Here is a 26,252-nt window from a genome sequence, read left to right on the forward strand (position 1 = left end):
AGGCCCTGGGTTCGATTCCTCAGCACCACATAAGCAAAAAGAAAAAAGCCGGAAGTGGCACTGTGGCTCAAGTGGTAGAGTGCTAGCCTCGAGCTAAAGAGCTGAGGGACAGTGCCCAGGCCCAGAGTTCAGGCCCAAGACCAGAACCCCCCCCCCCAAAAAAAATAAAAAGAAATAGAGCTAGTATGGTGCCAAATGTATCACAGATCCTTATTTCAGAGGGTCACTGGCTCTGCCAGAGACAAAGTAGTACAGTCTGTAAACAAGAAACCTCACAACCTCCTCTTTAAAAATTAAGTACTACGGTGTGCTTCTTTAAAGCCATTCTGTAATTCTAACATTAATTGATAACAGAGTGATGTCATTCTAGTTACATTTTTCCTCCTAAAAATATGTACTTTAATACAATCCCCTGATAGGAGTTTGAGGTGTAAGTTCTAGCTTTCCTCATTACTTAAGGTCTTAAGGAAATACCTAGGTTTTCTGAACTTCATTTTTCTGATCTGTTTCCTAATGTCTTCATCTCTGGAGTGTTCAGAAAATTATCAGTTAATAAATGTTTTCTTTTCACTCCTTGGATAAAGACAATGCCTTATGTTTTATTATATTGCCATCTTTCTGTACAGTCTTGATCAATACTGTAAACATCTTTGCATACCTATTTGTATTTCTGCTAATGCATACCATTTCATGATTTAATATCTTAAATTGTATGTCAAATTGCATTTATAGTAGTACCAAATTGATTTTGTAGCCACTATACAGGTTTCATTTTAGATTTAAATTATATATGATTAAGCTAAACTTACATAACAGAGTCTTCAAGTCCTTTCCTTCTCTTAAACATTTCTTTCAGAAATATTGGCTTTTATGCTTTTATTAAAGCAAGTAGGATACTTCACAGCACAGTCAACTTTTGATTATCATTCAGGATTCTAGCTATTAATTCAAATCTTGATGTTATTGATTTGATGCTTTTATGTGTGTGTGTGATAGACCAGGCACTGGCACTAACTTTTTTGCTCAAAATCTAGCACTCTTAACACTTGAGCCACAGCTTCACTTTTAGCTTTTTTGGTGCCTTATTGGAGATAAAGAGTCTTATAGACTTTGTTGCTTTGAACTGGAATCCTCAGATCTCAGTCTTCTGAGTAGCCAGGACTGGGAGATTTGTTACTGTTATAGCACTAACTATGTATCAGCCATTATCCTATTCACAAATGTTAATGAATTTAATCCTGACCACTACCCTTGGAAGTAGATACCCTTATTATCGTCCTACAGATGAGGAACTGAGATACAAAGAGGTTAAATAACTTGCTCAGTGTCCCACAGCTAGAAAATGGTGGAGCTGGAGCTGACAACCAGTAGCCTGATTTCAAGTCCATCTTCTTAATCCCTGTGCTGTCTGCTGTCTGTCCACATGGGAAGCTTGGAAAGTCTCACCCACCCTCAGTACTTCCAACATTCTGACAACTCAGTCAAGTAGCTATATTGATCATTGCCTGTCTTGGTGCAAGTCCTGGCTCCACTGTTTACTACCTATATGATGAGTTGTTTGCTCCTATTTCCTTATCTGCAAAAAGGGTTTAATAAGGTTCATACTTCATAGGGCTATTGAGGGATTAAATGAAATAATACATGTGTTCTTAAAATCATGGCTGTTATATAGGAGGCACACAATAAATGTTTCCTAATGCCATTGCCCTTCCATAGTTGAAAAAGATTCATAATTAAATGGAAACATTACTAATACCACTCTTTCTAGACAAGGCCCAGAAGAGGGTCTCTGTAAATAATCAAAAGTTGACTGTGACTCTCTCACTCCAACAGCTTCATTACCAGAAGCACTGGGTATTAATTCTGTGTTGTAATTCACACAGGCTATGGTCATTCAGACGCAGATGTTCTTCACCAGTCTCTACTGGAAGCCAACATTGCCACTGAGGTTTGCCTTACGGCTCTGGACACACTGTCTCTGTTTACACTGGCATTTAAGGTGTGTATTAAATACTTCATGGGTAGAGTTCTACCTGCTATATCCATTTGGCTTATTAAGCTAAACTAGCACAAATATATGACATTGTAGTTAGGATTTTTCTGGGAGGAGTGTTTCATTGTGATTTTTCACTTTAGCTTCTGTTTATGCTGCTGTAAGGAGACCATGAATTCTTAAGTTAATTTAATGAAACTTTTATAGTGGATGGCTTTAATCCCATGGAATAAAGCTTCATTAGCCTACATATGCTGAGTATTTGGCAATAGAGGAAACAGTGCTGGAGGCAGTTAACATTTGGCTAGAAGATAGCACTTGCCCTAACCCCTTGAGATGAAACATGGGAACCTAACCAGCCATTTCTGCCTTGACTATCTCTAAACATGTCTAAATAATATAGCAGTTAAAATTAGGTATTTATAGAGTACAGAACAGTCAGTTACAAACCCATTCAGCTTTTTCAGATGTTTTGTTATTGTGATAAGTGTTTCTGGAATTAAAAAAAAAATGAGGTCTTTGTGTATATGTGTGTTCTTAAATTTTAGAAATATATAAGTAATTGGAGATGAGTACTTCAAGCCACTATCTTGGTATTAGGAACCTAACACTTCTCATTCTTGCATAATGATTACTTCCATTCTGGCATAGAAAGGGGAAATTGAGTTAGTGTTAATATGCTATGAATATTAAAAACAATATGTTTCATTGCATGGGTATTTAGGGTAACCAAAGTCATTCTCTGTTTAACTTGTCCCAACTACTTATAAAGCACATTGCTTTACTGGGGACAGTAAAACAAACTATATCACCAAACTTATATCACCAGGTTTTAATACTGTTTTATTCCCCTTAGCAGCCCTGTTGTTCATGTCTCCCATAAAATGTTACTAGGAACCTTATTTGAAAGATTACAGACCCTCATGGGATAAGTCTGGGAAGTAGTAGTCTCTCCTAGTCACTCTCCAAGAGTGGTCTCCAGGTTGGCAATAGTTACCACCCCTGGCAACACGTTAGAAATTCAAATTCTCAGGCCCCAGTCCAGACCTCCTGAATCAGAAACTCCAGATGTAAGACCTAAATCCTACAGCTTGAGAACCTCGGCTCTTTTAGAATCATGAAAAAGATTGTGGAATGTCTTTCTGTTTTTCTTTTGGATAATTTTTCATGTCAAAGTCTATGTACAGAGACCACGAAGATTCTGAATATGAATAATTGGTATGCACACATGCCTCAGTACTAAGCATGGATCCTTTAGTCCAGAACAACAGTGGCAACATGCCCTTCACTCTGGCTGGGGCCACTGTTTTAATATATTCATGACTTAAAGGGGTGTATTTCATAAACTGAAGTAGTTGCATGCAGGAAAGTATGGTTTTTCTTGTGGCTCTCCTTTGGTGTCTGTTAACACAATCCCAAACTTATGTGAACCTTTCAATATTTAATGTGTTCAAAAATTTAATATGAAATGAAGTGAATTTAATCTGAAAATGTATTTTTAGCAATTCTATTTAAAGCCTTTTTAAAATTTGAACTGTGCCATAATTGCTAATACATAACCATTAGGAGTAAGTAGAACTAAAAGAGCAGGGCACACATAGATAACAGTAGTCTCCATGAGGGGTTTGTGATTGATCTATTTTAACATCCAGCCTAATATGCACAGATAACATGAGACATAGGTCGTAGTTCATAGCCATTGCTAGGAAAACAAATGTGTTATGAAAAGTAAGGTTTCTAAACTATGACTCCTAGGAAAAATAGTGTTCACACCAAAACATGTAAGTGATGAATATAATTGTGTATGTGTGTGTGTGAATACAGCTTCTCATAGTTGAGAATTATATCACACTCATATAATTAGTCAAATTTAATTAGTAAGTTTTCTCTTTAAATTGTTCTGTTTTCATATGATATGACAATATAGTGCCTCAGTACTTAATAAAAGATCACTGAATTCCTGGTATTTTATCATCTGTGATACATCTGTCCTGACTGAACCTCAAATATATTTTTTTTCTTGAGTCAGATTTTCCTTCCAAATAAGATGAAGTAAATCTTGCTTTGAAATGTGACTTTGGCCATAATTTGCTATATAGCAAAATCATTTAGCCATAATCTGCCTCTGTTTTATTTGGCCATATTGTGTGATTGGTTTGAAATAATCTCTTGAGATTTTTTTATTAACCATCATTTGGGGAGGAGGAGACAGTACTAAGGCTTAAACTCGGATATTTAACCTTGCGAGTCAAGCTCTTTGTCACTTGCTTCCAGCTTCATCATTGCAGTCATTTTTACCTATTTGTGCAGCATGCGTGCACATCTTTCCAAAAACACACACCTTTGTTCAGACCACCTTGTCATATATTTAAAGCACCATATGTATTTGTACACAATACTCCAGGCTGACTTTTTACTGGTATGAACCTGTAGCTGCACTGTATATTTAGCCATGATGGGAGCTTTAACTAACCAATGTTCTAGAATGCTGAATTAGTGTGAGTATTCTGCTGTGGTGAAGAAATTTTGAAGAATTGTTGAAAACAATTGATGACAGTCCTCTTGCTTGATAAATCCATGAAACATTACGAACCTACTAGCTGCCTCTAACTGAACTAAACCACAATTTCTACTCGTTTACAGTAATTGTGCAGAGTCACTTTTAGAGTTACTGTTTTACAGAGAGAATACTCAGGATAAATTCTGTACATGCTCTACTTTACCAAATTGTCTGATTATTGAATGTTTAGCAGAATGCCTGAGAAACCTCATTAGGGAGGGACTTCACTTTTAGTGGACCTTATTCATGTTCCTTACTTTATAGTCTCCTCCTACTACATACATCTCATAGTTAGCCAATTTCTGTAATACCACTCCTCTGTTGGAATAAGGTCTCACAAAAATCACCTCTGTACCAGTTGCTGATGTATAGTAAAAAGAAGGAAATCAGTAGAAGCCAAATTAATACTAAGCAACAATGTTTCTGGAAACTGTAATATAATTTTCGGAGAGATTTATCCTCAAAGCATAAATGTACTAATGATTTATTTTGTTCTACTAGGGCTTTTTGCGCTTTCCTTGAGGACTTGTAGTAGAATTTGTTTAAATTATAAGGGTTTTTTAATGCTTGAAATATGTAATCGTTGGGCCTAAAAGTGGTAGAGAATCTTCTAGAAATGTCAGGCATGCTAATGATATTGTTAATGTGTGTTTTAAGAACCAGTTGTTGGCTGATCATGGACACAACCCTCTCATGAAAAAAGTTTTTGATGTCTACTTGTGCTTTCTTCAAAAACATCAATCTGAAACAGCTTTAAAAAATGTCTTCACTGCCTTAAGATCATTAATTTATAAGGTAAGCTGCTTCATTAGTGATGGTCCTACCTGGCAGTCATACTTTTTCCTCCTTCTAGTCAGAGTTGAGGGAGCATCAATGAGCACTAACCTTGCTGCACTGTGTATACCTTATGTTCCATCTAGTTTCCCTCGACCTTCTATGAAGGGAGAGCAGACATGTGTGCCGCTCTGTGCTATGAGATTCTCAAGTGCTGTAACTCCAAACTGAGCTCCATCCGAACTGAGGCTTCCCAGCTGCTCTACTTCTTGATGAGGAACAACTTCGACTATACTGGGAAGAAGTCCTTTGTCCGGACACACTTACAAGTGCGTGTGATTTAACTTGGCAGTACAAACTCAGCTGGTACAATCCTGTTTTAGCAAGAAAACTGAGTATAATATTTACTGGTTTAGCTCATTATAAATATATTGTAAAATCTGGCCTGAGGTGGAAAATTTAGAAGTCAAATTTCCTGGCTTGATTTGCTTCATGTCCCTTACTATCAGACTCTTGCCTAGAATATATTCTATTTGTAACTTGGTGTTTAAATATAGAATAAATATTGAACTAGCTGAAATTCCATTGAAGCAAGAAATAGTAGAATCTATGTGAGGTAACCAACTTAGGTAAGAAACAAGACCAAAGGAGTTCTTTTCTGTCTTCTCTTTCTGAACACATTTGCTGTCTCTTCAGAGTTTTTTCATTTAGATGTTTTACATGTTTTTTAGCATCTAAATTCTCTGAGTTGAGAACCAGCCACAGTAATGATAAGTCTTATGTACTTTTGTAGATGTTTTATATACAGACATATAGTAGGAGTCCCTTCACTATCTCTTTATTTGTTCCTTTTCTGAAGCAGTATTTATTGTCCACATACTACATGCTAGGATTCATGAACAGAACAGCCTCTTGACCTTTATGGAATATAGTTAGATAGATGTCCCAGACAAATCCGGAAAGCCCTTGCAATAGTATGGTCAGTGCTCCCATGAGGACTGTGGATACACGAGGAGTGACTGACTGGGGATTATGGATACCAGAGGAGCCTTCCCAGAGGACCTGAAGAATGTAGAGGGGTAGCATTGAAGAGAATGGTAGTTCCCATATGGGAAGCTGGAAAAGTTCTTTAATGTAGAGTTTGAAACACAAATGACACATACGGACACATTTTTACACATCTAAATCTTTGCATATTTGGAGGAATTTCCTGGACTGTTAAGAACAGATCATGGGAATCTAGACCAGAACTAGAGAAGATATTATCAAATCTAGGACAGAAAGGAGGTTGTCCTAAATGAGAAATAATGAGTTTGGAAAGAAGAAAGGATTGTGTTGATAATACTTACTGACTGAAATAGGAGGAAGTAAGAAATGGAAAGAAAAAGAAGAAGTAAGGATGGCCTCCATCTTTGTGTGGAAGCAGTTAGGTCAGGATAGTAGTCAGAGTGAAAGGTAGATGTCCCCATTTCACAGTTAATGAATACACATTCTGATGAAAAAATGCAAAGGATTGTTCACCTATTGAATATTTAATATATATAAGCTCAAAATAAAAACTGAGAAAGTAAATAATGTTTGTTTTTATTACAAAAAGTAAGTATCCAGGAGATAGGAGCTATCTATTTCTACATTCTTCTATAGTTCCTTTATTAGCATTTTGTTTTGCAAACAAATTTCATCAGTAAGGCAAAATCATGTTCTAGAATAATTTTATGAAAGTCATAAAAAGACATAGACATTGTTTCCTACCCTGGAATAATCACAGCCCTAAACATCTCAGTTTTGCTCTGGCCTTATATTCATCCTGGGCACAGAATCATCTTAAGGTAGATTGATTTGTCCACATTTCTGTGTCCCTAAGGTCATCATTTCTGTCAGTCAGCTGATTGCAGATGTTGTTGGCATTGGGGGAACCAGATTCCAGCAGTCCTTGTCCATCATCAACAACTGTGCCAACAGTGACAGACTTATCAAGGTAAGCAACCCAGACTCTATTTAACATTCACCTTCAAGACTCTATCTTAACATGTACCAGGATGAAAGCCACATGTCCTTTCTCTCTCACCCTTCATGTAGCACACCAGTTTCTCCTCTGATGTGAAAGACTTGACCAAGAGGATCCGCACAGTCCTGATGGCCACAGCCCAGATGAAGGAACATGAAAATGACCCAGAGATGCTGGTAGACTTGCAGTACAGTCTGGCTAAGTCCTATGCCAGCACTCCTGAACTCAGGAAGACGTGGCTTGACAGCATGGCCAGGATCCATGTCAAAAATGGGGATCTCTCAGAAGTAGGTGGCTCTGCCAATTTATCCAGGCCTTAGAGAAAACCATTTATGCCCTATTTGTTCACAGAAGACAGTACTGAGAAAAAATGTGCCATTAATCAAAGGAAACTGTGTGGTACCTTAGTACATAATTTAATCTTAATGCTCGGCTCAGGGTGACTTCATAGTTTTATCTGAGAAAACGATAAAGGATATCTCTGTGTAGTCATATAGTTAACTATTAATTAAAGTATACTCCATTTCTACATCAAAATATGTTATATTTCTAAATTTCAGCTATTTTTATGAGTATTTTTTCTGTCATTAAGAAATGATAAGGATCACTGTCTCCTTGTGTGGATGTAGAAGATATTGAAGCATTCCCTCTGTACTTTTCAATCTGTAGGACATGGCTGAAAGTTGGATGTGGACCCTTGAGATAGACTGAATCCAAGATTTGACATTTCCCAACTCTGAGCCATTTTTTTAAACCCTTTATTTTTTGTTGACATCCTATGTAAAATGAGAAATTAAGGAAAGCTATGGACTATCTGCAGGTTCTACGTTTCCATGAGAATACTATTCAGGATTTGCTCCTAAGACATTTGGGTATGACCAGCAGTGATACTAAAGCAAGCATGCTGTGACTTTGAAATTTCTATTACCATTTCACTTACGATTGTACTCTAAAACTAAAAATTTTTATGTAACTTTTCATTATTCAAGAAGTCTACTGTGCCAAAAGATACATTGTTTTATGATAAATTTAACATAAACTAACATAATGATCATGATGAAAAGAAATTAGAAGTAGTCATAGTAATAGTAGTAATTTTTCTTAATTCTCAGAATTTAAGCCGAAAGCTTTTAAGTTTGATGTGTGTGACTAAGTATCTTTAAAAAGAAAGGAATTCACTGAGCTTCACTTGTATTAGCTCCTTGGGTTACCCTCATAAAGTAACATAAACTGAGTGACTTAAAGCAACCAATGTTTATATTCTCACAGTCTGGAGGCTAGAGTCCAAGATCAAGGGGTCAATAGGGCCCCCTGAGAATCTGTTCCTTGCCTTTCTCCTAGCTCCTCCTGTGGCTGCCATTCCTTGATGTTCATTGACTTGTGGACATACCATTCTGCCACCACTGTCATAGGTCATACTCCCATGTGTTTGTATTTCTGGTTCTTCTCTTTTTATGGCATATATTAAGTTTAGGGACCACCCAATACTAGTATGACCTCATTTTAACTAGTTACACTTATAACAACTCTATTTGCAAATAGCCCACAGTTGAGATCCCAAAACAGTGATGAATTTTGGGGAGACACTGTCCAATCTAGTATACTATATAAGATACTAATGGGTGTCTGGTTTTGTGTACTTGCTCAATAAACTCTTGCATTCCTGGTCTTGCTGTGCACTGTAGGATGAGCTAAACCATGAGTGCCACCTCTTATGATTAGCCAGTGTAATAAATCAACTCCCTAACATAATTTCCTTCAGGTTTTAGACATAATCTGTACCTACTAAGCTGCTAATGCTGTTAGCTCACATGCACATCATGTGGAAGGTGTATGTTGGCTAGATAAGGATACCACATAGTGATGGCCAAGCAACTAATGAGGTCTGGACCTCATGAATCTTACCTTATTGTTGGCTTTATTTCCAAGAATTGTCTTTGATTTTTAGGACAACATGGCAACTTATTGTAATTTTTTTTTCATTTTTAAGATACCTATTATTGAATTTAGTTGTTGGTTGGTTGGTTGGTTTTGGTTTTGGGAATTGAACCAAGGGCATGCTAAGTACAGATTGTAATACAGAGCTACACTCACAGCCCAGAATTTTTATTTAGAATTATGTATTTGGAAAAATAAATAACAACCTGGCCTTTTTTAAGTTGGGAGAAAATATATTAACACTTGAAATTTTAATTATTCTCTCAGAATTCAGGAGGAAGCACACTTTTTCTTCAAATAGTTTTCCTTTTGCTTCAAGGGAAATGATACCAAAGCCTTTTGTAGAGTAAGAAAAAATGCTGTTTTTGTCTTTTGCATTAAAATGTAACCGTTATAAATAGAAACAAAGTGTAGCAAATTTACCATTTGTTTCACCTCTCAATTTCAAAATTTCAGTTTATGTGAATGACTCTACTGTTTTTGAAGATACATATTAGCTATCTAATTGCTAGTTGGTGCCTGGGGATCTAATAAAAGCACATACCTTTGTTACATATGCTATTATAAATTATGTTTCTAAGACATCTTTTTATTATAGGCAGCAATGTGCTATGTCCACGTGACAGCCTTAGTGGCAGAATATCTCACACGAAAAGGTAAGGAATGATTCCTATGTTTTGTGACATGAACATGAAGCTGTACAAATCATCAAAAACAACTGAGAGCCATGTAGGCAGATTTGGAGAGAGAGAGAGAGAGAGTGTGTGTGTGTTTGTGTGTGTGTGTGTGTGTGTGTGTGTGTGTGTGTGTGTGTAACATGTTCATTATTTAATTCTCTGACATGACATTTACTTGACTTGGTGGGCACAGTGGGTATGTATTAAGGAGAAAAGTAGAGGGTATGTTATAAAACCTCTCACTGATGATGCCATTCTGCAAACGAAAACAGTTAATGAGCTTTGTCTCTATCTATCCCTGACTGGTCAATTTAGAGCTAAAGATTTCTTTTCCCTTATGATAATAATCACTGGAACTGTTTATCAGTCAAAAGACAGTTGTAACAGGAAGTTATCAGACAGATTTCCTGGAACATAGCCCAGTTGGCTTTCTTGTGTGAGAAGACTACCATACTGCCTAGGGGAAAGTCAGGGGCAAGTGATATAATACATTTGTGCATAATACATTTGTTCTCAGAGCAGCAGCCTGGAATTCTTTTATGATTCCTTCAGGCTAAACACCAGTTTCTCATTTCCACTTCCAAATCAGGATAGCACCAAAGAGTGGCATTTGGTTTGAAATACTGAGATTCTTGGAGAAGCTGGTAGTCTATACATTGAAACACCAGACAACAGTAGCACCAGATCTGGGCTACTGAGGTGTATATTTACAAAGTGAGAAGCATTATAAAGTTACAAGTGCCAATACTATGAAATGCCTATTTCTAGTACAGCTGGCTATTTTAAATGGAATTTAAGGGAACCTGGGTTTGTCATACATCAAAGCCAGAGTGAAAAACCAAAGAAGGACTCCTATTCCTTTATTATTTCCTGCTAAGGCCTTTTATCCTCATGTTTAGAAGCTGAACTAGCTCTCCGGCAGGAGCCACCCCTGTTCCCCTACAGCCATAGCACCTGCCAGAGGAGGAGCCGGGGAGGTGAGCTTGAAGGTCACCCAGCTCCCAAGGATCTCCAGCTACTCTGCTCACATGCCATTTGGTGCTGTGGGAGTTTTCTATTTCAATTCTGCATCAACAGACTTCATGCTTCTTCTTTCCCTTTTTTCCTGGAATCTGCTGGAATCTGCTTCTATGGGCAATGAGAAGAAACCACTTAGGCCATTTTGATTGTTCCATTGGAGTGGCATGTTACATTTAAATGTACTCTGCAACCTACTCCATTGGTGGTTGGCTTTTGCAACTTTATGTTGGGTGTGTTGAAGTATCTTCAAGTTTCTAGACAATTGGTTTTCACTGGGAGCCTTTGGTTTCTGTATAACCAAATCAAAGTAAGACTGCACTAGGATTGTGTTGGATGCTAGATTATCTGGGAGTGGCTAGAAATTTGAATTTCCCTGCAACAGATAAGACCAAGTTCTACTTTCTCAAGGCTTGATTGTTAAATGCTCTTTATTCCTCATTTTCTTGAAATATGTGAAGTGCTGATTCAAGTTTTGACTTTACTTTTGGTTTGTTTGGCTGAGCTTTTTTGTTTTTGCTTTTAAGGGTTTTGTTTTTTTAACTTGCTTATTTGTTTGTGTTTTGTAGTGCTGGGTAATTGAACCCAAGGCCTTACAGACATACCACAATGTCTAGCTCTGTTCACTTCCTTGTGAACAGCCATCACAAAATAGAATTGTACAACATTTTAATTCTTTACTCACTTAACATGTCACATAGACATAGTCCATCTAGCTTAAAACTTTTCCAGTGACTTCAACACAAAGAAAGATTCTAGTTGGGCTGTTATTGCAAAAAAAATCTGATTAGCCAGATGATAGTGGCTCACACCTATCATCCTAGCTACTCAGGAGGCTGAGATCTGAGGAGTGTGGTTCAGAGCCAGCCCAGGTAGGAAAGTCCATGAGACTCTGATCTCCAATAAACTACCAGAAAACCAGAAGTGGCACTGTGGCTCAAGTGGTAGAGCTCTTGCCTTGAGCTGAAGAGCTTAGGGACAGTGCCCAGGCCCAGAGTTCAAGCTCCACACCAACCAAAAAAAAAAAAAAAGAATCTATGATTATCCTAGACATCAATCCTATCTCCAACCTTACATCTTTTTCCTTTGGTGGATTCTGATATGTAGACGAGGAAGTGTTCATACTCTCTATTTCTCCTTACCCCCAGATAGTTGTGTGGAAACTAACTAAGCCCCTTCACATACATACACACTATTCTGCTCACAAATATAGCTGTTGCATTTTATCTCAGTTGTACAGGCTACATCAGGAAGAGTGTTCCCATCAGAACTGGGGATTATTCTCAGCCTGAGTTGGTAAAATGACCAACTACTTGAAGGAAATAGAGTTGATTTTGAGTCATATATCTCTTTCATTAGCTTTAGCTGCTTTGTTTTTCTTGGTATCTGAGCAGGGATCATTATACCAAATCAATTTTTTTACTTCCCATTATTTTACTATTAACTTGATTCAAAGACTATTTCTCAATATATAGTTTACTGAAAGATTGAATGTTTTAATAAATGTGGGTGATAATTGAAAATGTGTTGAGAAAGACAGAGAAGGAGGTGAGGGTTAATTATAAGGATTTGAATAAAGAAAGCACATGGTGGCCCCTAGCCTCCCATGGGGATTCTGGTTGACAAAGGAGATTTCAATATTAGAGCAGGAAGAATCCTGAGATTCTGCTATACTCAGGTCACCAGCTCCTTTTCCTCTGCTCTCTCACCTTGTAGGCATGTTTAGACAAGGGTGCACAGCCTTCCGGGTCATTACCCCAAACATCGATGAGGAGGCCTCCATGATGGAAGATGTCGGGATGCAGGATGTTCACTTTAATGAGGTGAGTGCTAGAGCTCAAGTAGGTGTTCAAGGGCACGTGTGCACAACATAATGACATTTCAGTCAACAGTAGACTACATACACAGCAATGTTCTCACAGAAGTGTATCACCTTGTGATGTCATAGCTATCTTAGTATATGTTCTCCCCATGATGTTCACAAAATAACAAAATGACCTAGGGATGAACTAACACAGTGTTAAGTGACTGTAATCAGGTATGTTGGGGTCTGACAGCTCTGCCAGTATGTCACCTCAGGGATTTCATCTCCATAATCACTGCCTCTACTCAGAGCCCTAAGTTAGATGATTCTTCAGACCACTGAAACACAGCAGCTGAAGTTCTACCATTCCCCTTCTTGGCAGTCCCTTCTTCTCTGGAGAGAGGGCCTTAAGGGACCAGTTTATAATACAGTGATTCAGCACTTGTAGGAAAAGATCTGAAAAATCTACCATAAGTTTCTTAGTCTTTCTAACATTTTTTCTGATGTCTGAGTTTTACTGCTATTTTAATTTGACTTTAGCTTTAATTAGTATCTCCAACTCTAGACATCTCCAGCATCAGACAGTCAAAGCTCTAAGAGGCCACACTGGACTCATGGCCAGAACAGCTGTCAGGAACAAGCACCTGGCTCTGCATGGGTCCTGAGCCCCTGAGTCTCCAGGAAGCATGACCAACCTAGTCTACTGTCATGGAGAATAGAGAGCTTGATATTTCCTTGGCTGTTAAGAGTAACCATGAGCAAACATCTCCCATGGTATGAACTAGTCCTATGAACTGGATTTATCACTTGATTCTCAAAGTGTGGTCCTGGAACCCTGTCAGGAAGCCTTGGAGACCTTTACTCTTCCCTGGAGGTCTGTGAAGATGCATTCTCTAAATGTGTCAACCCCAGCAACACATTAGGCAGGCTGTGGCAGGAGCTAAGAAAACCCCAGTTTTTCCTACAAAGTCAGACATTAACATGAGTGGCAACAAATGAAAGTTACTCTTTTCTCTTTTTCTCTCTATGTCAGAAATACCCTTTTCTTGTAGTAAAGTAATATTCTTGTTGACAATAGTACAGGCTTCTATTGATTAACAAGTTAACTTAGTTTTTATTTCTAATGTTGTAAATATTGAAACATAAACAAAGATTCTTTGGAGTCGTTAGTAAATTTGAAGATAAATAAGGTGATTTTAAGTTCCAGTTGTTTAAGAACCACTGCTATAAATTGTCTAGTCTCAAATGACCCTTGAAACTAAAAACTAAATGTGAAAGGGATGGGAAGGTTAACAAAGGAGGAGGCTGCAGTGCTTGGTAAGAAATGTACGCATTATCCTGCCCATGCAATTGTAACCCCTCTGTACAGTATGTTCACAAATAAAATAAAATAAAATTTAAAAAAAATTGTCTAGTCTCAAATGACCCTTGAAACTAAAAACTAAATGTGAAAGGGATGGGAAGGGGAAACAAAGGAGGAGGCAACAATCTTGATAAGAAATGTATCATTATCTTGCCCGTGTAATTGTAACCCCTCTATACTGTATTTTCACAATAAAAAAAAAAACTAAATGTGAAAAAGGAGGATACTGTTTCAGAAGTTTAAATGTTAAAATAAGCTTAGCCACCCTAAATAAAGTTTTCTAATTATTGTAATTAGAAAGCAAGAACATTGGTTATTCCATGGCAAAAATAGCTCTTCTGTCTTCTCACTTTGAAGTGCCTGGGTAGACAGTAACAGTTTTACTTTTTTTAACTCTCCATTTTGAAACCTATCACTGAGGGAGACAAGGCCCATATACTGTTGACTTGGAGCTCCTCCCTTCAAGGCGAAGTTTGATTGGAGCGTCTCTCTGAGAAGAGGTGTGACTATAATGTCTGCTTTGGGGAACCATTCTTGTACCTGCTATCTACTCAGACCTCTGGAGTACAACATTTTGTTTGCAATTAGATAAAGAAACTAACAATGCCAAGAGCAATTAAAGATTTGAAAGTAAACATTTTCCAGTAACTTATCCTACAGGGATGATAAAATGAAACCTATATGCTTATCTGCTAAAGTAGTTATAAGAACTTAATGAATTAGCCTGTGAAGCCAAATTAAGATGTTGTTGGGGAAACTTATGGGTGACACCCCTTTGGGGTAAAACTAAGCATTTGATGAGGACCACTTTGTCAGCTATTTCAGAATATGGATTTGTCATCCTGTCCTTAAATCATAAAGTTGGTAAATCTTTAACAAAGTCCATGGTACATGACAATCTGTAGTGGTTAGGATATGGACATCACAGTTATAAAGTTCAGCACAAACCCTGCACATCAAGATTGAGAGCAAGGGGAGGGGAAAGAAGAACATATTCTAAAAGTTGAGAAAATAGAAACTGTCAAGTACATTTGCATATTGCTACCCAGATGTCTCAAGAAAAAGAACAATATGAAAATCTCTGCCAGAGAGAAAGGAGTTTGAGAAACGCCTGATAGGAAATAAGTGTGTGACACAGTATAATTATCATTGCCAATTTTAATCTGCATTCATAAATATAATTAAATGTCGTAAGTGGTCTCCTAAACTGATTTTTCAGGGGAGCTACCTAAAAATATACAATGTCTTAGCAGCAGGCATCCAGTAAGTTTTCATTGGTATCTTCATTCTCTGACTGATCCAAAGATTGACTCCCTCCCAGACATTTTTGATTAGATAAAAAGAAGCATCCAATTCATATTTTACAATCTGGAATTGTGCAGATTAAAATTTAAGCTCCCTAAAGTGCTCAATTTCTACAGGGCCCAAGTAGAAATAAATAATAATAAATCCCTTCTCTTAACTAATGACAAGCAGACCTGGCCGGACCTGGATGGCACATTTACTAAAGTAAAGAAAGTCTTATAGAGAGACAATTTTTAAATTTTCAGAGAGCATTTAGGAAAACCAATAAGGAAAGTTGCAGTATCACTTAAGTTAGTAACAGCTGGGTCCCTCCCCCTTATCTGAGAGAGCAAAGCGGGGTGGAAAATACATAGAGGTGCCACCTTACAGGACTTGTAGGCTGTACTAGAGATCTTATACTGGCACAGAGGAAAGGCATGAGAAGCTACCACCCTCACCTTCCCCTGCTCTACAGTCTCTTGGTAGGCCTGCCATTGGCCCAACTCAGCCATATGGTCTGCTGACTTTTTTTGTAAGCCCAAATCAGTTCTCTTGGCACTCTGACTTCGTGTTTCAATCTTTTTTTTTTTTTTTTTTGGTCTGTCGTCGAACTCTGGGCCTGGGCGCCGTCCCTCAGCTCTTCAGCTCAAGGCTAGTGCTATACCACTTGAGCCACAGCACCACTGCTGGTTTTTGAGTGGTTTATTGGAGATAAGAGTCTCATGGACTTTCCTGCCCGGGCTGGCTTGGAACGCGATCCTCAGATCTCAGCCTCCTGAATAGCTAGGATTACAGGCATGAGCCACCAGCACCCGTCTTGTTTCAATCTTACACTGTCAACAGGTATTCCTTTTGGGGTCCATTTAGTTCTGTTTTTTACATTTTCATGGTTATGGTTTTTAGTTGGTGATTTTGCAGTTTAAAATGGCCCCAGTGTACTGCTAAAGTACTGCCTAAGAACCTAAGTAACATTACATGTGATATTTTATCACATTATTCTATAATCTTTATCATGCATGAGTGCTAGTGGATTGGGCATGAATTTAGTGTTAACAGTACAGGTTATATTAGGTGACTTTACACAGATATATACAAAACAAAACTATATATGGATTGGTTGGTGAAAATGTTGTAACCAGAGGCTTACACAAGGAACCTTAATGCTCTTTCCTAGGAAATGGGCCAGTGCTCACTTAGCAGTCTTCATGGTAACTCTATAGAATGGAGCCTTTCCTAAGATGAAGACAATTGACTATGTAGCCTGCTAGCTGTTGTTTTATAAAGCAACAAGTCTCACTTGCAGTTACCATTGAGTATACTTACTGTTATATGAACTTAACTCTGCAAGTCTCTGAATTCTGTGAGCCAATTGTTTCTGTTCAGAAACAACTGCCAGTAACAAACACAAAAAAGTTACATCAATAGGATATCTCAGAAATCAAAAGATCCTTTCAGTGTTCACTGTTTACGACCCATCTAGGTTTGGTGATATAACCCTACAGAGCTACTTAACCATCGACTTTTCCTTGACTAAGAGTGCTCAAAAGAACCATGAGCCAGTGGCTCGTGCTTGTAATCCTAGCTACTCGGGAGGCTGAAATCTGAGGATCGTGGTTCAAAGCCATCCCAGGCAGGAAAGTACATGATACTATTATTCCAATTAACCACCAGAAAACTAGAAATGGTGCTGTGGCTTAAAGCGTTAAGCACTGCCTTGAGCAAAAAAAGCTTAGGAATAGTGCCAAAGGCCTGGTTCTAGCCCCATAACTAACAACAACAACAAACTATATAACTTGAGTTAGTGTTTCCTCACTAGTAGGAGATTTTCCCAACAATGATAGTAGTGAATAAGGAACTTGAGAAACTATTCTACTTTTGCCTGATACCAGAACTTGTTGCCCTGCTTCATGTTGAAATACATACAGGGACTGCTTGGGCACTGGACCAGGTGCTGGGGATAAAAGGGTGAGCAAGACAGAATCCTTGCCAGAACTTCAGATGCTTTCTTTCCATTGAGAAGAGACAGTCCCTATGAATACAAATTCAAAGTTATCTGAATTCTTTTGTCCTAGACATTTCTAATTTGACATGTTGATTCATCCCACAGACTGCCTATGGTGACTTGTACTATCACAGGGTTTATGAGTGAGGAGCTTGCCCTCCTATGTTAGTCTCATTAGGAATTACTTACATTCCTATTATAAATAGATGATTCTCTTTCTTGTCCTTCATATCTTGATTCCATTGGATGGGTATACAGCTCAGGAATCAGCACTTTAAGAAGCATCCCACGTGATTATTCTGATGACAATTGTGAGATGTTTCTTCAGAAACAGTGTTATCATAGAAGTGTTATAAAAATGTGAGTTATACTGCACCTGTACAATCAGGTGCCACTGCCCAAAGAAGATCATAGATTTAATTATTACCAAATGCAAGGCAAGCGCACGGTAAAGACAGCATCTAGCTTTATAGGTAAGGTTAATTAAGTCAAATTAATCCTAAGATGGAGTGAAGGATATCTAAATGAAAATATTTAAAATACCTTGCACAAGTACATTCTCATACTGTCATTTTTGTGCTCGTGTGTATACACACATGCACACACACAACACACAGCATTCATGTACTACTTCCACAGACAGATGCTCAGTGCCCTTAATTGCATCAACATGACACCCTTGAAAAGAGAACTGCCTAATTACGTTTTTAAAAGCTTCCTCAATGGCTTCTGACCTTGGTGCACTGAAATCTTTAGGTCTAGTCTAATATAAAATGTGAATTTTCTGGATGCATAGAGTTCATTAGCCACCACCTCCCCAACAAGTTCCTTTCTTATGTCAACAATTTAGGGGGAAAACAATGCCTTTGTGCTTAAACAAGCAAGGTGATAAAACCATTAGGCATCTGGATGTCTACCTTTCAAGGTTATCACTCAGACCACTTTCTGGATTGGTTCCCAGATATAGTGACTTCTGAGAATTTAAATATGCAGAATTTGTACTGAGAATACACACACACATGTACACACAAACACATACACACACATATACTCCAATGTTTAGTTATATATTTCAGTCTTTATGGCTTAATTATAATTAGACATATTATCTCCTATTTGTAATTACTGCCTATTATTTCTATTCAAAGAATTGTTACTCAATACATATCCACTGTAAATGTCCATTTATAGAGTTTATATTACCTTGAATATTTATCTTACCAAAGTTTGCTTTGAGGCAATTATCCACACTCTATTTTTATGAGGAAAGGATTTAGGAGATGTGTATACATACATAAACACACACACACACACACACACACATCCATCCATCCCATTCTTGGGAAATGTGTACGAATATATACTATACTAATTGCCTTTTATAGTATGTATTATCATTTATTTATAATAGTAGGTGGTGTTTTAATGCCTAGAAAAGAAGATAAATTCATGTTTAATAAAGTATAAAAGTTGTTGATATGCTATCCCCTCATTCTCAATAACTATTAAGAATTGTTTTGCTAGGTACCCAGGGCTCATACCTGTTCCTGCCAGCCCAGGCAAAATAGTCCAGGAGAGTCTTATTTCCAATTAGCCACCAAAAAAACAACAACAACAACAGAAGTGGAGCTGTGGCTAAAGTGGTAGAACACTAGCCTTGAGCAAAAAAGCTCAGGGACAGTGCCTAGGTCCTGACTTCAAGTCCCAGGACTAGTACCAAAATAATAATAATAATAATTTCTTTTGGTGATATTCTTTATTCATAATGTTTACTGCTGTTTGCTTTATCGCATTTTCCCAACCATTCTGGGGAATCTCTCTTGTTTGATATCCATTTTTCATAGCAAACATAACAGATTTCTCAATAATGAGTTCATCTATCTGTGATCATACATAAATATATGTTATAGAATCATACATACTACTTGAATCCAGGTCTCACTGTTACTAAGCCTCCCACCAGTCTGTGTTGAATAAATTAGGAAAAAGAAATATTCAAGATAGTATTCACCAGTTAGAAACATTTGACTCTGGAGAGTACCCATAGAGTCTACTGAGTATGTATTTATGAAGGAACAAAATCTATTTAAAATGTACCTGAAAAATTGTTGCACAGATACCTTGATAGACAACCATTTTAAAGTAAGTAACATGGTCCTTGTCTATTGTGATAACTGATATATGTCTAAATGTGTGTTTGGGTCTCAAAATTATCTTCATTGTTTGGGGTTTTTTGGGGTTTTTTTTTTTGGTCAGTCGTGGGGCTTGAACTCTTCTTCATTTAATTTTTATTTTACATAGAGAGCTTCAAGTATGCGAGTTTGGTTTGTTATTTCTTCCCACTCCCCCAGCCTCCTGTCTTTCTACTCTCTGATTCATATTTTATCCTCTACCCCATCGAAGTCCTCAGATACAATACTGTCTTCATTCCCAAGCCTTCAGTGGAGCTATTTCCTCTCTGCTCCCATCATCACCTTCCTCTCTTTGTCTCTCTTGAGTCACCCTTTAAAACTCAATCATCACTTTCTATACCTCCCCTATCATCTTTAGATGGGTACATTCTTCTCTGCATTCCTGACTCCTTGCAATTTCTTATCAGTACACTTATTCTTTATAGACCCATCTCCTACTCTAGACTCTGATCTCTGTGAGAGCAGAGGAGTTAGCTTCCTCATTACCAACACAGGTATCCACTGGCTAGTGTTAAATAAACCAGTGCCTTGCATATTTGAAATCACTGTGATTTCCTCTGTCTTTGTTATCCTACCATGCATGGCACTTCTCTTTCAACTGGTGACTACTTGTCTCTTGTACATAAATTCTGGCAGCTCTGAGGATGACTGTGTGTGATTTGGAGGGTCTCTATCTACTTCAAAGAAAGTTTCTTTTATGTCATATAGCCTAACAGACCATTTGTATTAACTAGTTTTTCTTAATTGTGACAAATACTTGAGAGAAAAAGTTTAAAAGAAGGAAAGATTAGCCAGGCACTGGTGGCCACGCCTGTAATCCTAGCTACTCAGGCGCTGAGATCTAAGGATTGTGGTTCAAATCCAAGCTGGAAAGCCCATGAGACTATCTCCAGGTAACCACCAGAAAACTGGAAGTGGCACTATGGCTCAAAGTGGTAGAGCACTAGCCTTAAGCAAAAGAACTCAGGGACAGCGCCCAGGTGGTGAGTTCAAATCTTCACAACTGGGGGAATAAAAATGAACGAAAGATTAGCTGATCAGGATATACTCATGGAGCTGCTGGAGTAGTGTGCAGATGGACTTTAGAAAGATTAGCTGGTTTATGCCTGTAATCCTAACTAATCAGGAGGCTGAGATCTGGGGATTGAGGTTTGAAGCCAGCCCTGGCAGGAAAGTCTGTGAGACTCATATCTCTATTTCACCACCAAAAAAAAAAAAAAAAAAAGAGCCAGAAGTGGAGCTGGGGCTCAAGTGGTAGAGTGCTAACCTTGAGTAAAGAATTAGCTCAAGAGCAGTGCCCCAACCCTGAGTTTAAGCTCTAGGAAAAAAAGAAAAGATTCATTATTTGATTGTATTTCAGAAGTTTAAGCCCATGGTCTGCAAGCTGTTTCTGGGCCATGATAAGGCAGAACATCATGATCGATGGCCATGGTAAAGCAGAGGTGTTCATGGTGCCCAGGACGCAGAGAAAGAATGGGACAAGGAGTACCAACATATCATTCAAGGGCTTACTCCCAGTCAACTCCCTTCAACACATGAACCTGTGGGATATATTTGTTATTTAAAATATGGCCTCCACACTTGGGAAAAATATATCAAACAGTTTTTATGAATCACAGACTTAATTTTATTTACATACATTTGGTTTTTTAAGCTCAGTGTCAAGCATGGTGCTTTGCACATGGCAGATGTTTGGTACAATATTTGAACAGATGATTGTTAATGAATGAAAAGAATCAGTAATATGATAGATATTTATAACTTTTTAATTCACTGAATGAAAAGAATCAGTAATATGATAGATATTTATAACTTTTTAATTCACTGACACTTTCTTCTTTATAAAATTGCATTAAAATCACTCCAGATTCTGAGCTATAACTGCTAAAGCGTGAAATTAAGAATCTCTGGGTCTCACAACTTTCTGTGTAGGACTCTAGTATTTCAATACCTCCAGTATTTCAATAAGATGAAAACTTGTTTAGGGTAGTACATGTCCAATGGAAGAGGCTTGAAATAAAAGTCTTAGGGAACACATCTTCGTAATGCGAACACAAAGGAAAAAGATGGTGTTTAGTTTTCTGTTCTTGACTTTGCCTGTCACTATTGTGGTGATTATTACATAAATCTGGTTTTAACAAGACCTATGATGAAGCCTGAAACACTGACATGCCTTTTTATAAGTTCAATCACACGAAATGACAGTTTTATTTATGTGTAACATATGACATAAGAGTTAAATGGCCTTGCATTGTTAATATGGTTCTGATTAATTGATTTACAATTGCTTTAAAAATGTTCAGTATCTCTTGTATATTTTGAAATTTCACCCCTACCCATCTTACTGGTTAGGGATTGCACAAAAATACAACATTGTATTCTTTGTAATGCTCTTCTCTGGCTGGTGGTTTTCCTCTTTGATCAGGATGTACTGATGGAGCTGCTGGAGCAGTGTGCAGATGGACTTTGGAAGGCAGAACGCTATGAGTTGATTGCCGACATCTATAAACTCATCATCCCCATTTATGAGAAGCGGAGGGATTTTGAGGTATCTCGATTTTTGGCTTTATGTGCAAGGACAATGGGATGACATGTTCCAGATCCACTGCAAGAAGGGCAAACAGGCTTTGGTTCATTGATAACCATGGTCTTTGACTTTACACATTCCACCAAAAGAGATCACCAGGCACCACACCTAAGAGTTATTAGGCATTACATATATGTGGGGTGGCCCCACCTCTACACAGACGTCCCCACATCTCAAACTACAAGATTTCTGCCCCAGCACTTCACTTCAAAAGGTCATCAAAAGAAGAGCATTGTAATCAGCAAGTGCCCTTTTCATCAGAGGTCCACCATTGCCCTTAGCACGTAAAATGGAGTAGGAATAGTAGGAGTAGGTGGTATCAGGGCCCGCTCCAAAATCTTGTATTAACTTGAAAATAGAATTTGCTTACCCATCATATGGAAGTTCAATGGGTCCTCATAGGCTGGCTGGCTTTTTGAGTAGGAAGCAGTGCAGCTAATATTGGTTGCAAGTTACGAAGTCAAAATACATTCTTGCTTTTTTTTTTTTTTTTACTTATGGTCAAGGAATTTTCACCTACTTTCTCACGTTTAGTTGTCAATTTAAAATTGATTCAGCTACTTACAAATGGGATGACATGGGTTCTGTTCTGCTTTTCAGAGGCTATCCCATCTGTATGACACACTACACCGGGCTTATAGCAAAGTGACTGAGGTCATGCACTCAGGCCGCAGACTTCTGGGAACCTACTTCCGGGTGGCCTTTTTTGGACAAGTGAGTCTTCCCTCAATTCTGTAAGCTGTCCTAAGTCCTTTTTTTTTTTTTATAAAGTAACAATATCTTATATTTTTCTGTTCTATAAATGCTAATTTGATAAATTTGTCATATTTTGTATGGTTCTTATCTTCCTCCATAGTAAACTTTCTGCTTTTTTTTCTTTTCTTTCTGTCTTTTCTTTATTACTTTCTTAAGGCAGCGGTAAGTTCTTTCTTCTTAAGATCTTAACATGCTTAGCAGCATCTTTGGTACTTCATTGTGGTTTGCAAGTTTCCTTTTCAAGTGTGTATGTATTTTGTCCAGTCATTACAAATTCCAAAGAGAAAATTAACATTGTATTTCATCTACAGAAATAAATCATCTGTTTCCTTATACATCTGTATTGCATGTTTTAAACCAAAATTAAGACTTTATGGTTTCCTTTGTTTCTGTGCATCTTTATCTTTTGTTAAAATAATATCTCTATGAGTATATTTGTCATTGTAATATTTGAGAAACCTTATATGAGAGTTTATTTAAATTTAACTTAAATTTTAACCTTCAAGCTCTAACATTATTAAATGGTACAAGTTATAGTCCATTTATTTAGAGTGGGTGGTTTTCTATGAGCATTATATAACCTTCAATTTATTCTGTTATTGTCTTTTATAACTTTATAGCAATACCAGTTTACAGACAGTGAAACAGATGTGGAGGTAATTATAGTAAATGCCTAAAAGCAAGTAATGTAGTGAAATTATTGCATCTAAACTCCTGGTTTGATGTGGATTTTTTTTTGTTTCATCTTATCCTATTTTGGTTTTTTACATATATGATTTTTGTACCCTTTTCTCTTTTATTTTAGATGAGAAACTTTTTAAATTTTTATTTCAAATATTAACCCCAACTGGACTTTTTAATATTCAACCTTTTTCACTTCCCATACAGTTTGAAGCCTTATGGTCAAATGTGATTGGTGCTAAACAATATATATTCTGCTATTGTGCAACAGACCTTTAATACTTTTCTCATCAGTACATCTACATAGAATTTATTCAAACTGTGATTTTTGCTCTACCAACTGTAGACCCAAATGCTTCAGGTCATGCTGTAAAACCTTGTGTAAATGGAAGATGTCAGGAGAGGGACATGTGTGCATTTCTGAGGCCTGACTGTCTTAAGCTGCTAGTCATTCTGAGTTCTGCTTCCTGGGAATGTGAAACAGGCTTGACTGTCATTAGATTTCACTGAGAGCTCATAGTCTTGAATCCAACTCTTTCATTTCACTCAATACTTAATGACAACATTCTCAAATAAGCTTGCGATTTTATGTTTTTCCTTTATCTTGGCACCCAAACTCCACATTCTTACCATTTTCTTTCCTATTTAGACAGCCTGTTTAAATAGGATTTATTTTAGAATCATTCCTTGTGGTTTTTGTTTGTTTGCTTATTTGGTTTTTTCACCTTTGTAACAAAAAAATCCCTTCCTGGATAGTAAGCCTTGGGCTAATATTCAGGGCCAACACTAATTATGCTTTATGTCACAGGGATTCTTTGAAGATGAAGATGGAAAGGAATATATTTACAAAGAACCCAAACTCACACCTCTGTCTGAAATTTCTCAGAGACTCCTTAAACTTTACTCAGATAAATTTGGTTCTGAAAATGTCAAAATGATTCAAGATTCTGGAAAGGTATGACTATTTACAGATAAATTTCATATCAATGAAATACTGTTTTGACTAATCACATATTATTGATTATACAATATATATTCATAAATTTATTTTAAAAAATTAAGGACAGTCTTTAATAGTTGTTACATTTTTGTGCTTTTCATTACATGCTTGATATTAAGTAAACCTTCACTATATAATTGTTAAAGTATCTTCTTTTAGCCAGATATGGTATGTACCTCTAATCCTAGCACTCGAGACGCAGGAAGGTCATGAGTTCAAAGCCAGCCCAGGCTACACAGAATTTCAAGCTAGCTGGGAGCTATATAGAGAGAGACCCTATCTCAACAAAAACAAAAAAGAATGTAAAAAGTATGGGTAGGAAGTAGCATCTTCTATTACAAAATAATTAAAATCTGAAGAGATTTTGCTATATTTAGCCCCAATACTTAGGAACTCTGAGAGAGCAAAATTCCAAGGTTCTGTTCCACACTGCCCCTTTCTTCTGCATTGAGCACAGTATACAAGCCTTGCCTTATTCTGTATTTGCTGATGGATGAATGGACAAATTGGCAGACCAAGGAACTGACTACTAGCCAGTATGACTGAGAAGACTACTTCCTGTTTAGAGTGGTTATCCTCTGGTATTTGGCTCTCAGGAGGACCCTTTCTAAATCTCCATCATTGTCCTGAAGAATAAGCCAACCTATTCAGCACATCTCTAAGAAGCTGGTGTCCCTCCCCTTCCCTCAAAACATTTCACTGATGGGCATGGTAGCACCTACCTATATCAGTAATCTTACTACTCAAGAGGCTGATGAAAGATGGTCCTGAGTTCAGGGCTGGCCTAGGCTACATGGCGAGACCTTGTCTTGCTGGTTGACCTCTGTTCCTGATCAAGATGCATTGCACTCATAAGTTGCTATGTTAAATTGAAACTTCTATGTATAACTACTTAAAGATAATTTTTAATATTTTTTTATCTTCAAGTAGTTATACAAAGGAGTTGCCATTCACCAAATCAGTTTATGAATATAGAGCAACTTGATCATGGTCACCCCTTTCAACATTCTTACCCACCCCTCCCTTTCCCTTACTTATCTTAATTTTGGATTACATATTCGATTTTTTTGCCTTTTAACAAAGCAGTTTATATATGCAGTGCATCTTGATTTTGATCATCACTTCAAAGTCTTCATCCCCTTTCAACCTACCCCTTCTCTTATATTTCTCAATTCTGTGGTATATACAATGAATTCTTGCATGCTCCCCTCTTCCTTGCTTCATTCTTCTGTCCCTTTCCCCTTGGCCCCACCTCTTGCAGTTATCTATTTTTTGTACTTATTTTATTGGGCTTTCATTTAGTCTTGTTGAAGAACTGTACTATTTGTACTCTCCATATAGTCTATTTTCTTTGTTAATTCATTTGTAACCACTTGCTTACCACCCAGTGTGTTTACGTTTTTAATATTTAAAAAAAAAATACCTCTGGTACTCAACTCTCCAGCACTAAGAGCCCTGCCTATTTCTAAGGGCTCCTTTGAATGGTCTGCAATCCTTTGTCTTGCCCAAACCCACAGTCTAGAATCTGTTTCCCTTTCTCCAGAGAAGAATACTTCAGTCTCCTAATACTTCAGTTTTCTGCCCAAGTTGATAGGGAGCTAGGTAGGGAAGAGAGA

General features: G+C 37.4%; 1 protein-coding gene across 1 annotated transcript in view; it reads left to right on the forward strand.

Annotated features, from left to right (window-relative positions):
- Dock9 (dedicator of cytokinesis 9) overlaps positions 1–26,252 on the forward strand; it is a 171,917-nt gene that overhangs the window by 122,469 nt on the left and 23,196 nt on the right. The window contains exons 41-50 of the mRNA XM_013022962.1: positions 1,884–1,999; positions 5,211–5,348; positions 5,474–5,656; positions 7,192–7,305; positions 7,407–7,622; positions 9,872–9,929; positions 12,684–12,790; positions 22,038–22,160; positions 22,800–22,913; positions 24,445–24,591. Coding sequence (XP_012878416.1) covers positions 1,884–1,999; positions 5,211–5,348; positions 5,474–5,656; positions 7,192–7,305; positions 7,407–7,622; positions 9,872–9,929; positions 12,684–12,790; positions 22,038–22,160; positions 22,800–22,913; positions 24,445–24,591 — 1,316 coding nt within the window. The remainder of the gene's footprint in view (positions 1–1,883; positions 2,000–5,210; positions 5,349–5,473; positions 5,657–7,191; positions 7,306–7,406; positions 7,623–9,871; positions 9,930–12,683; positions 12,791–22,037; positions 22,161–22,799; positions 22,914–24,444; positions 24,592–26,252) is intronic.

This window comes from Dipodomys ordii, unplaced genomic scaffold, assembly GCF_000151885.1.
Source record: "Dipodomys ordii isolate 6190 unplaced genomic scaffold, Dord_2.0 Scaffold65, whole genome shotgun sequence".
Lineage (NCBI taxonomy): Eukaryota > Metazoa > Chordata > Mammalia > Rodentia > Heteromyidae > Dipodomys > Dipodomys ordii.